The 12,886-nt window shown below is 41.5% G+C and overlaps 3 protein-coding genes across 3 annotated transcripts; 2 read left to right on the forward strand and 1 right to left on the reverse strand.

Moving 5' to 3' along the window:
- Positions 1-125: 125 nt before the first annotated feature.
- On the forward strand, positions 126-1,464 carry LOC139223029 (uncharacterized). The gene is made up of 2 exons (XM_070854960.1): positions 126-400; positions 666-1,464. The coding sequence occupies exons 1-2, from the start codon at positions 253-255 to the stop codon at positions 866-868; spliced, it is 351 nt and encodes a 116-aa protein (XP_070711061.1). The 5' UTR covers positions 126-252; the 3' UTR covers positions 869-1,464.
- A 319-nt stretch (positions 1,465-1,783) lies between these two features.
- LOC139222821 (E3 ubiquitin-protein ligase RNF19B) lies at positions 1,784-3,773 on the reverse strand. The gene is made up of 4 exons (XM_070854699.1): positions 3,603-3,773; positions 3,190-3,290; positions 2,750-2,923; positions 1,784-2,543 (listed from the first exon to the last, which is right to left on the reverse strand). The coding sequence occupies exons 1-4, from the start codon at positions 3,691-3,693 to the stop codon at positions 2,088-2,090; spliced, it is 822 nt and encodes a 273-aa protein (XP_070710800.1). The 5' UTR covers positions 3,694-3,773; the 3' UTR covers positions 1,784-2,087.
- Positions 3,774-6,631: 2,858 nt separating this feature from the next.
- On the forward strand, positions 6,632-11,901 carry LOC139222798 (uncharacterized). The gene is made up of 12 exons (XM_070854667.1): positions 6,632-6,653; positions 6,734-6,833; positions 6,913-7,015; positions 7,105-7,226; positions 7,509-7,579; positions 7,664-7,789; positions 8,345-8,440; positions 8,575-8,706; positions 8,789-8,917; positions 9,012-9,049; positions 9,398-9,438; positions 9,537-11,901. The coding sequence occupies exons 2-12, from the start codon at positions 6,779-6,781 to the stop codon at positions 11,444-11,446; spliced, it is 2,823 nt and encodes a 940-aa protein (XP_070710768.1). The 5' UTR covers positions 6,632-6,653; positions 6,734-6,778; the 3' UTR covers positions 11,447-11,901.
- Positions 11,902-12,886: the final 985 nt, after the last annotated feature.

Raw genomic sequence — 12,886 nt, forward strand, 5'->3', positions numbered from 1 at the left:
TTCGATAAATGTCACCATTTGCCTGCTTTAGTAGTATAACACACACATACCTGGTTATTCGGGTGAATCATGAAATGAGAGAGAGACAGACAGACACAGAGAAAGAGACAGACAGATTTATATGTATGTTTCTTTAATTCTCAGGATGAAAGTGAAAGTATTTCTTTCAGCTCATCGGTTTCCGGGTTAGATGAGCACAACGCTGTTGTGTTAAAGGCACGAAGTGAGGAGTGCGGCTGACAATCTATAAAAATGGTTGTGACGGTCATCGTGTATGCTCCCAGGGGGGTGAAGACTTTTGTGGACCTGTGCGACACTCAGGAGCAGTTTAAGACCCTCACAGTGGGGGACCTGGTGAGGAAAATACAAGAGAAGCGTCCCGATGACCCCTTGTTACGTGGTACGTGGACTTTGGACTGCACGTGTGTTTTACGCATGTTGACGATTAAAGTAGTTTATTCGCACATTAGACCTAAATCACACTAGTGATGGGAATTTCGGCTCTTTTTAGAGAGCCGGCTCTTTTGGTTCCAAAGTGGCTTTTTTTTGTTGCTTCAACAGAAACAGCGGCTTTAACAGAAAAAAGACGAGAAAAACAAACATATCGGCTCCCGATCCCCGAACTATTAGATCAAACAAGACTTTCTGTGTGTGTCTGTGTGCAGAACCGATGAGGTTGCGGCTGGTGTTCACAGGCAAGATATTGGACGTCAACAAGCTGCTGTCTGCATATGGAATCCAGGACAAGTCGACCATTCATATCACTCTTAGATTACCTTGGGGAGGGAGTGGTCCAGGGGAGGGAGATGGTGGAATGGGTGACAAGGAGGGCAAAAACCGAAGTATGGAACGGCTCTCTTTTCTCTAAATCTACTATATATCTATTCCCTACTGGCACACATTTGATAACACACCAGAGCTGCATTTAAGCATCCTGAGTGACCTAACACAAATGTATAAAGCATATAGTATAAAAGGAAACCCTTAGCCTAATCCGGCAAATGAAAGAGCCAGTAGCTCTGTCTATAACATGGAGTAGCTTCCAGTGTCCAGGACACTACTATAAAGACTGAGCTCGGACATCCGTTGGGAAAGTGAAATCAGAAGTAAGACAAGTAAGAAAAAAAAGCAGGGACACTTTATTGTCGCTTAAAATTCAGTAAACTGTGTGACAGTATAAATAGGTTGCTGCTAGGATGTTTTTAATGTAGCAGCACTGGTCAGCAGGCATCACAGTCTTTTAAGGCTTAAAATGTGCAAGTTTTTATTTGTGCAACTGCCTAACTAGCATGAGGCTCATCAAGAGCAACACTAAGACCGACCTAACAGCGGTCTGAAATATGTGTGTGAAACTGAATCATCTCTGTCAGAGTTGAACTGTGTTTTATGACTCACAGTTGGTTTTTTTTTTTCTTTCACTGTTGTTTTACTTCCTTGGGTATTAAACCACTTTTCCCCTCTTAAGACAGTGTCGGTGTCATTGTTCAGTGTTCACGTTGGGATTGACCTGCAGACGGTGTTGCTGCTCCTCCAGGGCGTCTGCAATGCTCCCTACTGCATGTGAGGTTTTGTTCTGTGTGCAAGGTTGTCGAAGCCATATGTGCACGTCTTTTATACCTAGATGGGCAAAACTGACAGATTTTCAGCATAGCTACATGACTATGTTAACAATATTTTCAGTTTTGTGTTGCATGTAGATAGATACATATAAATAAACTATTCATCATCCAGGGAATACATTCACACACATGCACTAGTTTGAATTAGACATGAAATAGACATGTTGAGATAAAGAAAAACTTTATTAAGTGATGCAGTTATTAATGATTAACTAGACTGTGAGGAAGCAACGTGCAGTGACAGTATTAGGAACGGTGCATTATATAACATTATGGGATAATACAGCAGATATTTTTAATGGTCACAACGCACATGAACAAATAAGCCTAAGAGTCAACACTTGTGACTTTAGTTGAAAGGAGAATTTTACAATGAAATCCAACAGGAAGAGTACAAAAGTAAACGGCGACAGAAGACGGCTGTGAGCTACATCATGAGTAGTGAGTAGTGTGTGTGTAAGTTTGCTCTTAGTTTTTGTGCCACACAGGTATGGAGGTTTGTCTGGGAGCCACACCATCACTGCAGGGGATGAAGTAAGAGCTCGTCTTCAGGCACTCGGGGGTGAGCTTCAGACACACAAAGCAGAACTCAACCTGACAGCGAGGACAGATGATGTTCTTACAGCCCGTCTTGTCGTGCTCCACCTTCTGACCGCAGGTGGGACAGGCCCGGATGCAGGGGCACGTGTCGACCCCCTGCACTTGAGGCAGGCTGGTGGTCTTGCAGGTCTTGAGAAGCTGGAGGTCGGGGTTGGTGCAGTCGTCGTTTTCGCAGCGGTCGGAGCGCGGAGCTGGACCTTTCCACAGCTTCAGACACTGCCAGCAGAACTCGTAACGTTTGTTCTTGTCCGCTGTGCAGATTGTGCACTGCACGCTGAGGTTAGTCAGATCCTCTCTCTCCACAAAGGTTTGGCACCCAGGACACTGTTGGAGAGGGCGTGAGAAACAAACATTTGATAAGAGTTAGAGGAGAAGATTGATACCACTTTCATACCCGTACTGTAAAAATGTAAGTGAAACATGGCAAATATCCCCAAACTTCGGTGTTGTAGGAGCGAGAATCTCTGCTGAACTCACAACTAAACCCGTCTGTAATTTTTGAAAGGCAAAGACAACACTGGGAAACTCACTGATTTGAAATCACAGTATTCTGTAGCAGCCAGACGGGCGATGATCTCCTCAAAGGACTGCATTTCTTGGGCGGTCAGCACTGCCAGCCTGCGCACCTCTTGATAAGACCACTCGGCACCACACTGCAGCAAGGTGCCTTTCTTTAAGGCGGGGCACTTGAATTTGTACTGACCCTGAAATTAAAAGGACAGATTATGTTGCACTGACAGTCGAACGCTTAGATGAAGATGATGAAGGTAGGAGAGTCACTGTGCCGCTCAAAAAAAAGGTTCATGGTTGACTATGTTCTCAAAATGCTTTTCAGACAAAAAGGGTGTGTTTTGTGTGTTTTATATTCATGTGAAATACAGAACGAAAACAGGAAAGTATTTCTCCTAACTCTCCTAACATGGAGTGAGAACGCACCTTTGCTCCCTGGCAATTAAATGGCGGAAAGTACCTGATCCAGCAGGCTGCGACACCACCCAGTGAGAGACTGTGGGGTGACAGCATGACCGCAGGACATCTCTGCTCGGAGACACTCGTCTCCCTCCTCCGGAGCTGAAGTGCACAACAACAAGAGCAGACATTGAACTCATCACAGCCACACACACACACACACACACACACACACACACTGCACATTAAACATGGAGGGATACAGACCACACCTCCTTCCATTAGAGGAAAACTAAGGAAATAATGTCTCACAACTCAACTAAGTCTAATTTAATTGCTTTAATTAACTTATGTGGGATAACCAACACACGCGTCACTGTAATAAAGTCACCACAAGCTGTCATTATGAAGAACAAGCGGAGATCTTGCACACTGAGATAATATAATTGGTATTAAGCCATTTTTTGTGCTCACGTAGTGGATCCAGATCATCCGGTCTGTCGACAAACTTGAGGGTCGTGTCTCCGGGGTCATATCTTTTGTCCCCCTGACCCTGCGTGCTCATTTTCCCTCAGCTGCTCTGCTCTCCGTGGACGGACTCCTGCTCTTGTCTGCACTCGGGATGTGAGTACCTCAGTAGCAGTGTCACTTGTCACTGACCGCCCCCAGATTTCTGTTTTATCATTACTATGATGGTTGTTTTCACTTTCAGTTTCCCTCAAGCTGTTACAAGAAGTCACGTGGCTGCAGGCAAGGCAGGTCTGAATTCCCCATTCATTTATGCCCGATTGCTTTTATTTCAAAATAATATATTTTACTTTTTACTCTTCTTTTTTCGATGTCTTTAAAATCCCATTATTATCATTGAAGTGGTTTTAATTCCCACTTTGCACTGTTTTACACATTTTCACGTTTATTTTATTACATTGCATTACATTATTCTAATTTCAGATCATTTTACTGTTTCATGTGAAGCACTTGGTGCATGGGATTTCAGCTGTCTTCTTTTTGCCAATAATATAATATTATTATTATTATTACTGACAACAACAACAACAACGATAACAATAATAATATGGCATTATTTATGTGGAAAATGACCCTATTTTTGTTGATGCATCATCTTTTAATTCTGCAGATAAAACCCAACAGAGTCCATTTCGCATATAAGAAACTGTTCCACAGCAGCTTCTTATAATAACACAGCCAGAATGTGGAAAGACAGGTTAACATCAAAACAACCCATGCTTTGGTCAGATGCCAAACCCTGCTGAAGTCCTGGAGAATCAGGTGATTTCCACACAGGACTGCGCAGCTGAATAAAGACATTCACCCCCACATGGGATGTTTTTGCGTGGAGATGCTGCACACACGTTATGAGACAGACTCCAAACTCTTTTTGAAGTTTGAATGAGGCTGTTTTACGGTGGGACTCGATGCTGGATTGGTGTGTTTTGAATGAGTTTTCTTTTGGACGAAAGTGAAAGCATCCTCAGCCTCTCTGTCAGGTGATCTATCGTTAGAGCTCCCTCTTCCTCCTCCTCCTCCTCCCTGAGCCTGAAGTGACCATAACCTCCCAGAGGCAGAAGCGACAGCAGCGCAGCCATCGAGCAGCAGCACAGAAATGGGGAAAATCTACCAGGTGGTGGTCTTCGGACTGAGAGGGGAGAAAATGATGGTGGACCTGTGCAACACGGAGGAGCAGATGCAGACCATGACGGTGCTGCAGCTGAGGGAGAAGCTAAAGCTTAACCTTCCCACGAGCGTAGGTAACTGCAGATAGACGAAGGAGCTAAATGTGCCCTCTGAAATGTTGTTTCTGTGTCGTCTTTCAGCTGAATCTCTTCCACAAACCTACTGTGGAGTTTATTTGTCCTTTAGTAGCTGTTGATTGTTCACAAAAGCAAAAGTGATATTAACACTCCACTACAAGTGAAACTCCTAAAATGATACTGAAGTAAAAGTAAAGAAGTATGCAGAAGCCTCTTTTTATGGTTGTGCTGCTGTTGAATTTGCCTATTATCATATAAATGATGTTATGGATTTAATGCAGCCGGTTGAGATTAAGTTTCTTGAGACTACTTTACATACTGCTGGATAGTTTGACCAGTTATTTAAACTAATGATGTGTTTTGCTTGTGAAAGCTCTAGCTTGCACATCAGTGTAATAAAAATTTCAACATTCCCCTTTAAGAACATAGTGGAGTAGAAGTATAAAGTAGCACAAAATGAAAATAGACACGCAAAAAGAAACAAAATCATACCTCAAAATTGTACTTGAGCACAATACTTGAGTAAATGCACTCAGTTACTTACTCAAAGAGATGCTGTAGTTGTTGAAATATTGTTGAAATGGCTGTTAGATTAGATTAAACAAGACTTTCTGTGTGTGTTTATGTGTGTGTCTGCGTGCAGGACAGGAGAAACTGCGGCTGATCTTCACAGACAAGATATTGGAAGACGACAGCAAGCTGCTGTCTGCGTATGGAATCCAGAACATGTCGGTCATCCACATGGTGATTGCGGTCCCTGGAGGACTGACCGCATGACAGAGACCAGCACAGCTGCCACTACTGCCACTTCATATGATGACCCATGATGTGTCCTGACACTGTTTACAATTTTCAACTTCCGTACTGCATGGGCTGCTCCAGTACAACAACCCTTTAATGTCCCCGCGTTGCCTTTAAAGCTGTTTAAAAAATCCACTGTTGTTATAAAAATAAAGACACGTTATCTCTAATGCCTCATCTTTGATCAAATGTGTTCACATTGGTGTCTCATGTCTCTCAAGATCTTCATTCTCATTGATGGATAATGTACTATACCCTAAAAAATCATGTTATCTGAGAGATGAACGGGGTCCACTATGGGTTCCTGCAAGGATTTTAGCAGTCTAAAATAAGAAATAAGGAAGAAATTATCCCAGGCACAATAATATCTCTTTAAACTGCATTTAATCTTAAATCATGTAAAGTTGAATAATCAAAAACTACATCAGCAATAAGCTACAAATATTTCCATATAATGGCATCTAAACACATCTTTACAAATATAGAAAATCTCCATATGTGTGTGCCAATAGGAATGTTGCAATGTTGGTACTGTGCAAAAGAGCTCAGGACTCTTAAATTACGGATAAGGATGCGTTATATGCTTCCATACACGATCCTGATGCAGGAAATGGGCCATTTTTAAGCCTATAAAATCTTGTTATTGCCTCCAGCAGCTGCAACTGCTGCATTCAAGTCCCTCTGTAAAACAGGGAGTGAAGACAGAGACCAAGCTCTTTGGTAGTTTCTGGTTTATTCTAAAACTAGATCTGCAAAGAGCTATTCATTGTCCTTGTTAGTCATGTCTGAGAAATACAATTTTCCCAGCACACCCTGAAAGCAGCTGTGCGGAGAAGTGAAAGAGAAAGTACACCAGGCACCAGGGGGGTTGGTCTTACAGGAGATTAGGTGATGAATAGAGAGAAAAGGCTGTTGTCCGACAGTTCTGCGAGAATGCCTCTCACAGCTGAAGGTAGGATTGTATGTTTTCTGTATTTGTGTTGGTTTACAGAACTTTATGACTTATGATTGTGAACTGCAAATTCTTGACAGCTGACAGTTGAAGTGGACTGATAAAGTCCCTAACAAGGCATCAAAATGAATTTATGGACAAAAGGAAAGGAGGTTTTCTACAGAAATTCTCCATCTCTGGGTAAGTTTGGCTGATTTATTATCCACAGTCTCGGTATGAAGTCAATGAACATGCATTAATAACAAGCTCCTCCCATCAGCCAATGAGTACCATGGCCTGGTAAACCAAGGAGCAACATGTTACCTGAACAGTGTGCTGCAGGTGCTGTTCATGTCCAAAGACTTCAGAGCAGCTGTGGAAAGGTTGGTTAAAAACACAATTCACGCCATTTGAATTTTATGGAGGCTGCAGTTTTTATGTCTCGTGAACACCATGTCTTAACTTTCTTTAGGCACACCAGTGAAAATCCTTACACTGGTTGTATAGATCGCCAGCTCACATCCTTGTTTGATGACTTAAAAAGATATGACGCGTACACCTACCACATCACAAAGAAGTTGGGCATCGACAAAGGTACATTGTGTTATCACCAGGACAACAAACCTACTATTTAGGAAATTTGATCATCATGAATTTTCATTAAGGTTACATGGAGTAGTATCTTAAAATAATATAATTTCCTGCATCCTGTTAACATACAGTATTTAAGCCCCACAAAGAATATCTAATAGCCAGAGTTAGTTAATTGGGTTTCTTTGCCTCCTAAAGGAAAAGTTCACCAAGAGCCAATATGGTCATTTCATTCCGTATTTTGTTGAAGAAACAAAAATTCATTTCTACTCTTCTGCCCCTCAGTGTACGAACAGCGTGATGCTGCCGAGTACTTTGAGAAGATTTTAAGTCTGACCAGTCCTGAGGCATCAAAGGTAAAGAGATCATCAATAACGCAGGGAATAAGTAAGTTTAATGAAGAATACCTCCCCTCCAGTCTCTGTATTTTGTCCTTTCAGATCTTCCACATGCTGATGACACATAAGGTGATATGTTCTGGATGTTGCGCAGAGACTGACACTGAGGGACCCTCCTGGTATCTCCCTCTTGCACTGGTGGATTCCCACAGTGAACACTATCGAGTGGTAAGAGTCCTGCAGACATGGATTGGCTTTTCTCTGCTGCCAGGAGATAAACTCAAATTTAGCAAACTAAATATGTCGTGTTCATAAGGTCAGAGGCCTCATCAGGGCAGATGATGGCGACAGAGTCAAAGCTGGATGCAATCAGAAGTGAATGTTCGCGCGGAAATACGAGTTATACGTTTTGATTTAAAGGACTTAAGTGCAACAGATTGTCTGATGTCTTCTGTTATTCAACTGGCTTTTGATGCTTTCCAGTATCACTTCTCAATCATAGACTTGTTCTAAATACACACAAGACCAAGTGCGCGGTTTTCTCCACATCCACTGGTGTCTCTGACCATCCTGCCATTAAAAATCTAAATGACACACATATTAGTTAATGCTTCACCTACATATTGTAAATCACCAGACTAGACTTTCTGTATAAAATCTAATTCTGATGCTTTAAACCATTAACCTATTGATTTGTTCAGTCGGTTTTATGTCACTTGATGTTGTTTATGACTGTATAAACTGTTTTTGTGATTGCTGGTTGTCTGGCTTTGGTTTTATCAGGTGGATGGCATTGAGGAATATTTCCGAGCCTCAGATCTCAGCGGAGGAAACCAGGTGTACTGTGACCGGTGTGATGCCAAATCTGACGCTACCATCGTGAGTAATGAGAAAACATGTTTCTGGTTGGTCTGCATTGTGATTTTGAAACGACAGGATCAATAGTTCATTGTGTTGCGAGGGCATTGAAACCACATGATAATCCATATTGGGGACCTGTGTGTTTCATTCAGAAATGTGTAATGAGGCGTCATCCAGACGTTTTGATGCTGCTGTTGAAGAGGTTTGAGTTTGACTACCGTTACATGACATATGTCAAAATCAGCTGCACTGTGGAGGTTCCCTACACTCTACAGATACCAGAAGTATGTATATATTGTATTTTACAATTTTATCATTTAATTTCTTTATTTTTATCATTCCTAATCCTAATGTCATTTTCATCAGAATCAGACATATGAACTGTATGCGGTTGTGGATCATTTTGGAGATCTTAGAGGTGGACATTACACTGCAGCAATCAAGTCCCAGGATGACGAGAAGTGGTATGACTTCAATGATACCTCGGTCACATTGGTAAGACTGATCACTTCATCTCCAGTCTTGTTGAAAGTTACGTACGACAGTGTCTGATTCATCACGTTACGCTTGGTTATTCTTCCATCAACAGCTTCGTTACCAGCCATTCCAGGTGGACAGCTTTGAAAAGTACGTTTTGCTCCTTCTTCTCCTCCCCACATACACTATTAATGCTTCATTGAATTTTAACATGAATATATCCACTGGTGGATGCATAACAGGTCACCTGAATATACCACATAAGCATATTGAAGGATTGCATTGCACCATTCTGTAATCATAACTGCAGACTATATAACATAACATAACATAACACAACACAACACAAGACAACACAGATGTAAATGCACCAAAGCAAAAAAATAAACCTTTTTGCATGTTCACACAAACAACAGAAAGCACCTGTATAAAACATAAGACATACAATTTGTTGTATTTGAAAATGACCTTACTGTCTTTTCACATTTTTCTCCCCAGATCCGACAGCGCGTATCTTCTTTTTTACAGAAAAAAGGATGGTAAGATGGCAACCGCTGTCATTATGCTTGCTGATGTGTCACGCAACAGAATTGTTTGGTGCTTTGCCTGTAATTAATTTTATACCTATACTTTCCAGTGCGTGCTGCAGATAATTGTAGTCAAGACATCATGGACGTGTCTCCTCCTGGAGGCATCCTGTCTGCTACCAGTGAGATCCACGAGGCTGGAAAGATTCAAGAAAGAGAGGAGGTTGAGGGGGTGGCAGACATTGGTAATGTCACCTCAGCGGCTGTTTCCATGGACAGAAATGAAGAGATGGGAATCACAGACGTAGTTAGTGTTGAGTCTAGAGGACTGGGGCTAACATCTGACCTCTGCTCTAATGTGGAGGGTCATTACTTGCATTATTCTCCTCAAGATGCTCACACCGAAAAACAGATAGATGAGAGGAAGATAATGACAAGTGGTGAGGAGAACATGAGAGGAAATGCAGAGGCTGATAACAACGTACAAAAGAGAGGAAACTCATCTAGAGAAGAGGCTGTGGAGGGTCAGGACATCGATGATGATGTTGGACAGATGCGACCAGATTTTAGTCAAGATGTTGAACCAGAAGTCAGTGACAGGCGTGCAATAGATGCTTATCTGACCAAACAAGGGGAGATAAGCGACACACAGAGGAGAGAAATGGATGTGAAGACAGAGAGGAAATATGCAGACAGGAATGCAGAGTATCAGGACAATGACAGTGGAAGACTAGATGATGTCAGAGAGACCAAACCACAGAACAGTCTGGAGGGAGGCGTAGCACACAATGAATTTAACGATCAGAAGTACAACAGACACGCCAGACATGACGACGCTCAAGTTTGTGTGGACATGCAGAGAGGTGAGGAGAGAATGGCAACTGATAGAAATAGAGACAAGGATGCAGAGTATGCACTCCTTACAGAGTATCAGAAAAATGACAGATTTGACGATGCTAGACAGAGCATAAATAAAGATCGGGGAGTTACACAGGAAGTTGGACAAGATTATGGGCTTAAATATGTCAGCACGGACAAACAGGGAGACAGAGAGAGGATGGAAAGAGATGTTAAGGCCGACGAGGAAGGAAAAACTGGAGCTGGTGAAAGAGGGTCGGTGTCAGGGAGAGAAAAACTCCTCCACTATCAGTCACAAGACTATGGAAGAATTGGTGATAGTGAACAGAAAATGGCCAAAGCTGATCAGAAGTGTAAACAGGGGAGCAGCAGCAGGTATGAAAGAAACAAGCAAGAGGTGGAGGAGAGGAGGGATGCTCAGGGGGATAAGGAACAAAAGAGAGGAGATGATCTTAGTGAAGGTGTCGAGGATCAGGACAGGAGAAGATCAGATGACGTTAGACAGAAGCGACCACAGGAGCAGAGAGTCAGTGTCACTCATCCAACACATGAAGATGTTGGTGTGGAGAGACAGGACAAAGAGCAGCGGAAGAAAGATGATTCTATGAGACAGATAAAAAATGTGAGCCGGGGAAATTCACAACCAAAAGGTTCAGTGACGGAATTTAATGAAGATGCAATGAAAGAAAGCAAAGGCTCAAAGAAGTCAAGAATACAAGTGAGGATAATTGAGACTGAATGTAAAGAAACCCCACTTGGCCCTCAAAGAAGCAGCGAGACAAAGAACCTTTTAATAGAAACTAACTCACATCAGGAGACTTTGTCAAAGCCTTTTCGCAGATTAAAGGTGAGTGACTCATCTTCGCCTGAGCCGCAGAAACATGGAACCAAAAGGGTCTTTGAAAGTGCACAAGAGGATGAGGGGGCAAAAAAAAAGCGTGTCTCTGAGGGACAAGAGCAGGCAGCTGAGGGGAAACAAGCAAAGGAAAAGGGGGGTGAATGTGAGAGGAGAAGAGGACAGGGATATGTCTTTAGCTCAAGAAAAAAAGAAAAAAAAGAAAAAAGGAAAAAGGAAAAAAAGAAACGGAGAAAAACTACTGGGTGTTTCAGTTGGTTTAAAAAAAGCAGGAAGAATGCCGAGCAAACGTCAGAGTCAGATTAAGAAGAGATAAATACTGCGTGTCGCTGTGGTCATTGACAAGATTGTACTTTTAGTTTTTAATCAATGCTCATTGTTAGCAGAATTGCACTCTACCAGAAATCAGTGAGTAATCAGACAGTATTGGCAGTACTGTCATAATTATTGATTATTGCAGTTGGATTTCAGTTCAGTCGATTTCACAGATCACCTTTTCTGTTGTTTGGTAATGTACAATGCATCACTACCTGTTTGCCAAAGAAAAACAAAATCACACAGTTGAAATCACAGACTGAAGTTATAGTTTTTATTTTTTTGCTGCTCTGCTTAATTTCTTGAAATTGACTATTTTTACAGTTGAAGCAATTATACATATATAGTACATTTAGTATATTTGTTATATTTCATTGCCATTAATCGTAAGAGATGCCTCTGGATGTAATATCTGATATGATTTCAGAAAACTGTATTTTGCTCTGTGTGAAGGAAATAAAATTCAAATGTAAGTCCTTGTTTTTACTTTTGATTTGCTTTCTTATTTACGGTTAACTGGCTCTTTGAGGTTGTGAATACCTGATCTAGCAGGAAGCCTCCACCCTGTCCTGTCCTGCACTAAGATTTGTTTTCATTTTCAGTTTGAGTCACATTTACAGGAATCCACGTGACAGTCAAGAGCACCAAGTCCTGCAGCCATTTAACCTTTAAAGTAGGCCATGATGCTCATAACCGCCATATTTCAGTGGATGAGTAATCCAGTGAAAGGAAAAGTATTTTACCAAGGCAGGCAGCCTGCAGTATGTTTACAACTACTTTCGTAACAATATAAAAGTAACTCTCCATTTACCAGTGAAAATATCTTTAACTTCCAGCTGAAGTTGAGCTTCTATCTTATCCTTCTGTCTCGTGTTTACTTCTGTGCTCTGATCCAATGTATCACTTTCCAGAGCGAGGAACAAAAATCGTTTTGTTATTAGAAAGTGGTTGACACTTTGACAATGTGTTTGCAGTTTAAAATGGAGTGACTCAATTGTGCCAGAAGCAAAGGAGTAATTGGAAATGCACAACAGGAGAAAGAGACAAAGAACAAAGACCAAAATTTTGTGTGTTTGTGATTTTTCCTATCACTCTCTTAAATCTGAAGTAGCTGTAAATGATTACGTCTGAACTACAGTATAGTTGAAGTATAAAAAACTTCTACAGCGCCAAGAAGTAGCTCAAACATGTTCTAACACACCTCACTAAGTTTAGTCTTATTCTGTTTTACCTTGTTTTTATTTACTATTAACTCTGGTATTTATTGTACTCTATGTCCCTTTATAATGTGTTTCTTTTGCACTCTGCCAAGTTCTTTTTAAAGCACTTTGAATTTCCTTGTTGTTGAAATGTGCTAACAAACTTTCCATGACTTCCTTATTTCACCACTTGCAATGAGCATTTAGTACCTCACAGTATTGCTCTAGTTGA

Source organism: Pempheris klunzingeri, chromosome 23, assembly GCF_042242105.1.
Source record: "Pempheris klunzingeri isolate RE-2024b chromosome 23, fPemKlu1.hap1, whole genome shotgun sequence".
NCBI classification, from domain to species: domain Eukaryota; kingdom Metazoa; phylum Chordata; class Actinopteri; order Acropomatiformes; family Pempheridae; genus Pempheris; species Pempheris klunzingeri.

What these genes read in the sequence shown, in the direction of transcription:
- LOC139223029 (XM_070854960.1), top strand. Translation starts at nt 253, where the DNA reads ATGGTTGTGACGGTCATCGTGTATGCTCCCAGGGGGGTGAAGACTTTT. An exon ending in CGATGACCCCTTGTTACGTG is followed by an intron (nt 401 to 665) that starts GTACGTGGACTT and finishes GTCTGTGTGCAG; the next exon opens with AACCGATGAGGTTGCGGCTG.
- LOC139222821 (XM_070854699.1), bottom strand. Translation starts at nt 3,693, where the DNA reads ATGAGCACGCAGGGTCAGGGGGACAAAAGATATGACCCCGGAGACACG. An exon ending in GTCGCAGCCTGCTGGATCAG is followed by an intron (nt 2,924 to 3,189) that starts GTACTTTCCGCC and finishes TTTTAATTTCAG; the next exon opens with GGTCAGTACAAATTCAAGTG. An exon ending in AATACTGTGATTTCAAATCA is followed by an intron (nt 2,544 to 2,749) that starts GTGAGTTTCCCA and finishes CCTCTCCAACAG; the next exon opens with TGTCCTGGGTGCCAAACCTT.
- LOC139222798 (XM_070854667.1), top strand. Translation starts at nt 6,779, where the DNA reads ATGAATTTATGGACAAAAGGAAAGGAGGTTTTCTACAGAAATTCTCCA. An exon ending in TTCAGAGCAGCTGTGGAAAG is followed by an intron (nt 7,016 to 7,104) that starts GTTGGTTAAAAA and finishes AACTTTCTTTAG; the next exon opens with GCACACCAGTGAAAATCCTT. An exon ending in GAAGTTGGGCATCGACAAAG is followed by an intron (nt 7,227 to 7,508) that starts GTACATTGTGTT and finishes TCTGCCCCTCAG; the next exon opens with TGTACGAACAGCGTGATGCT.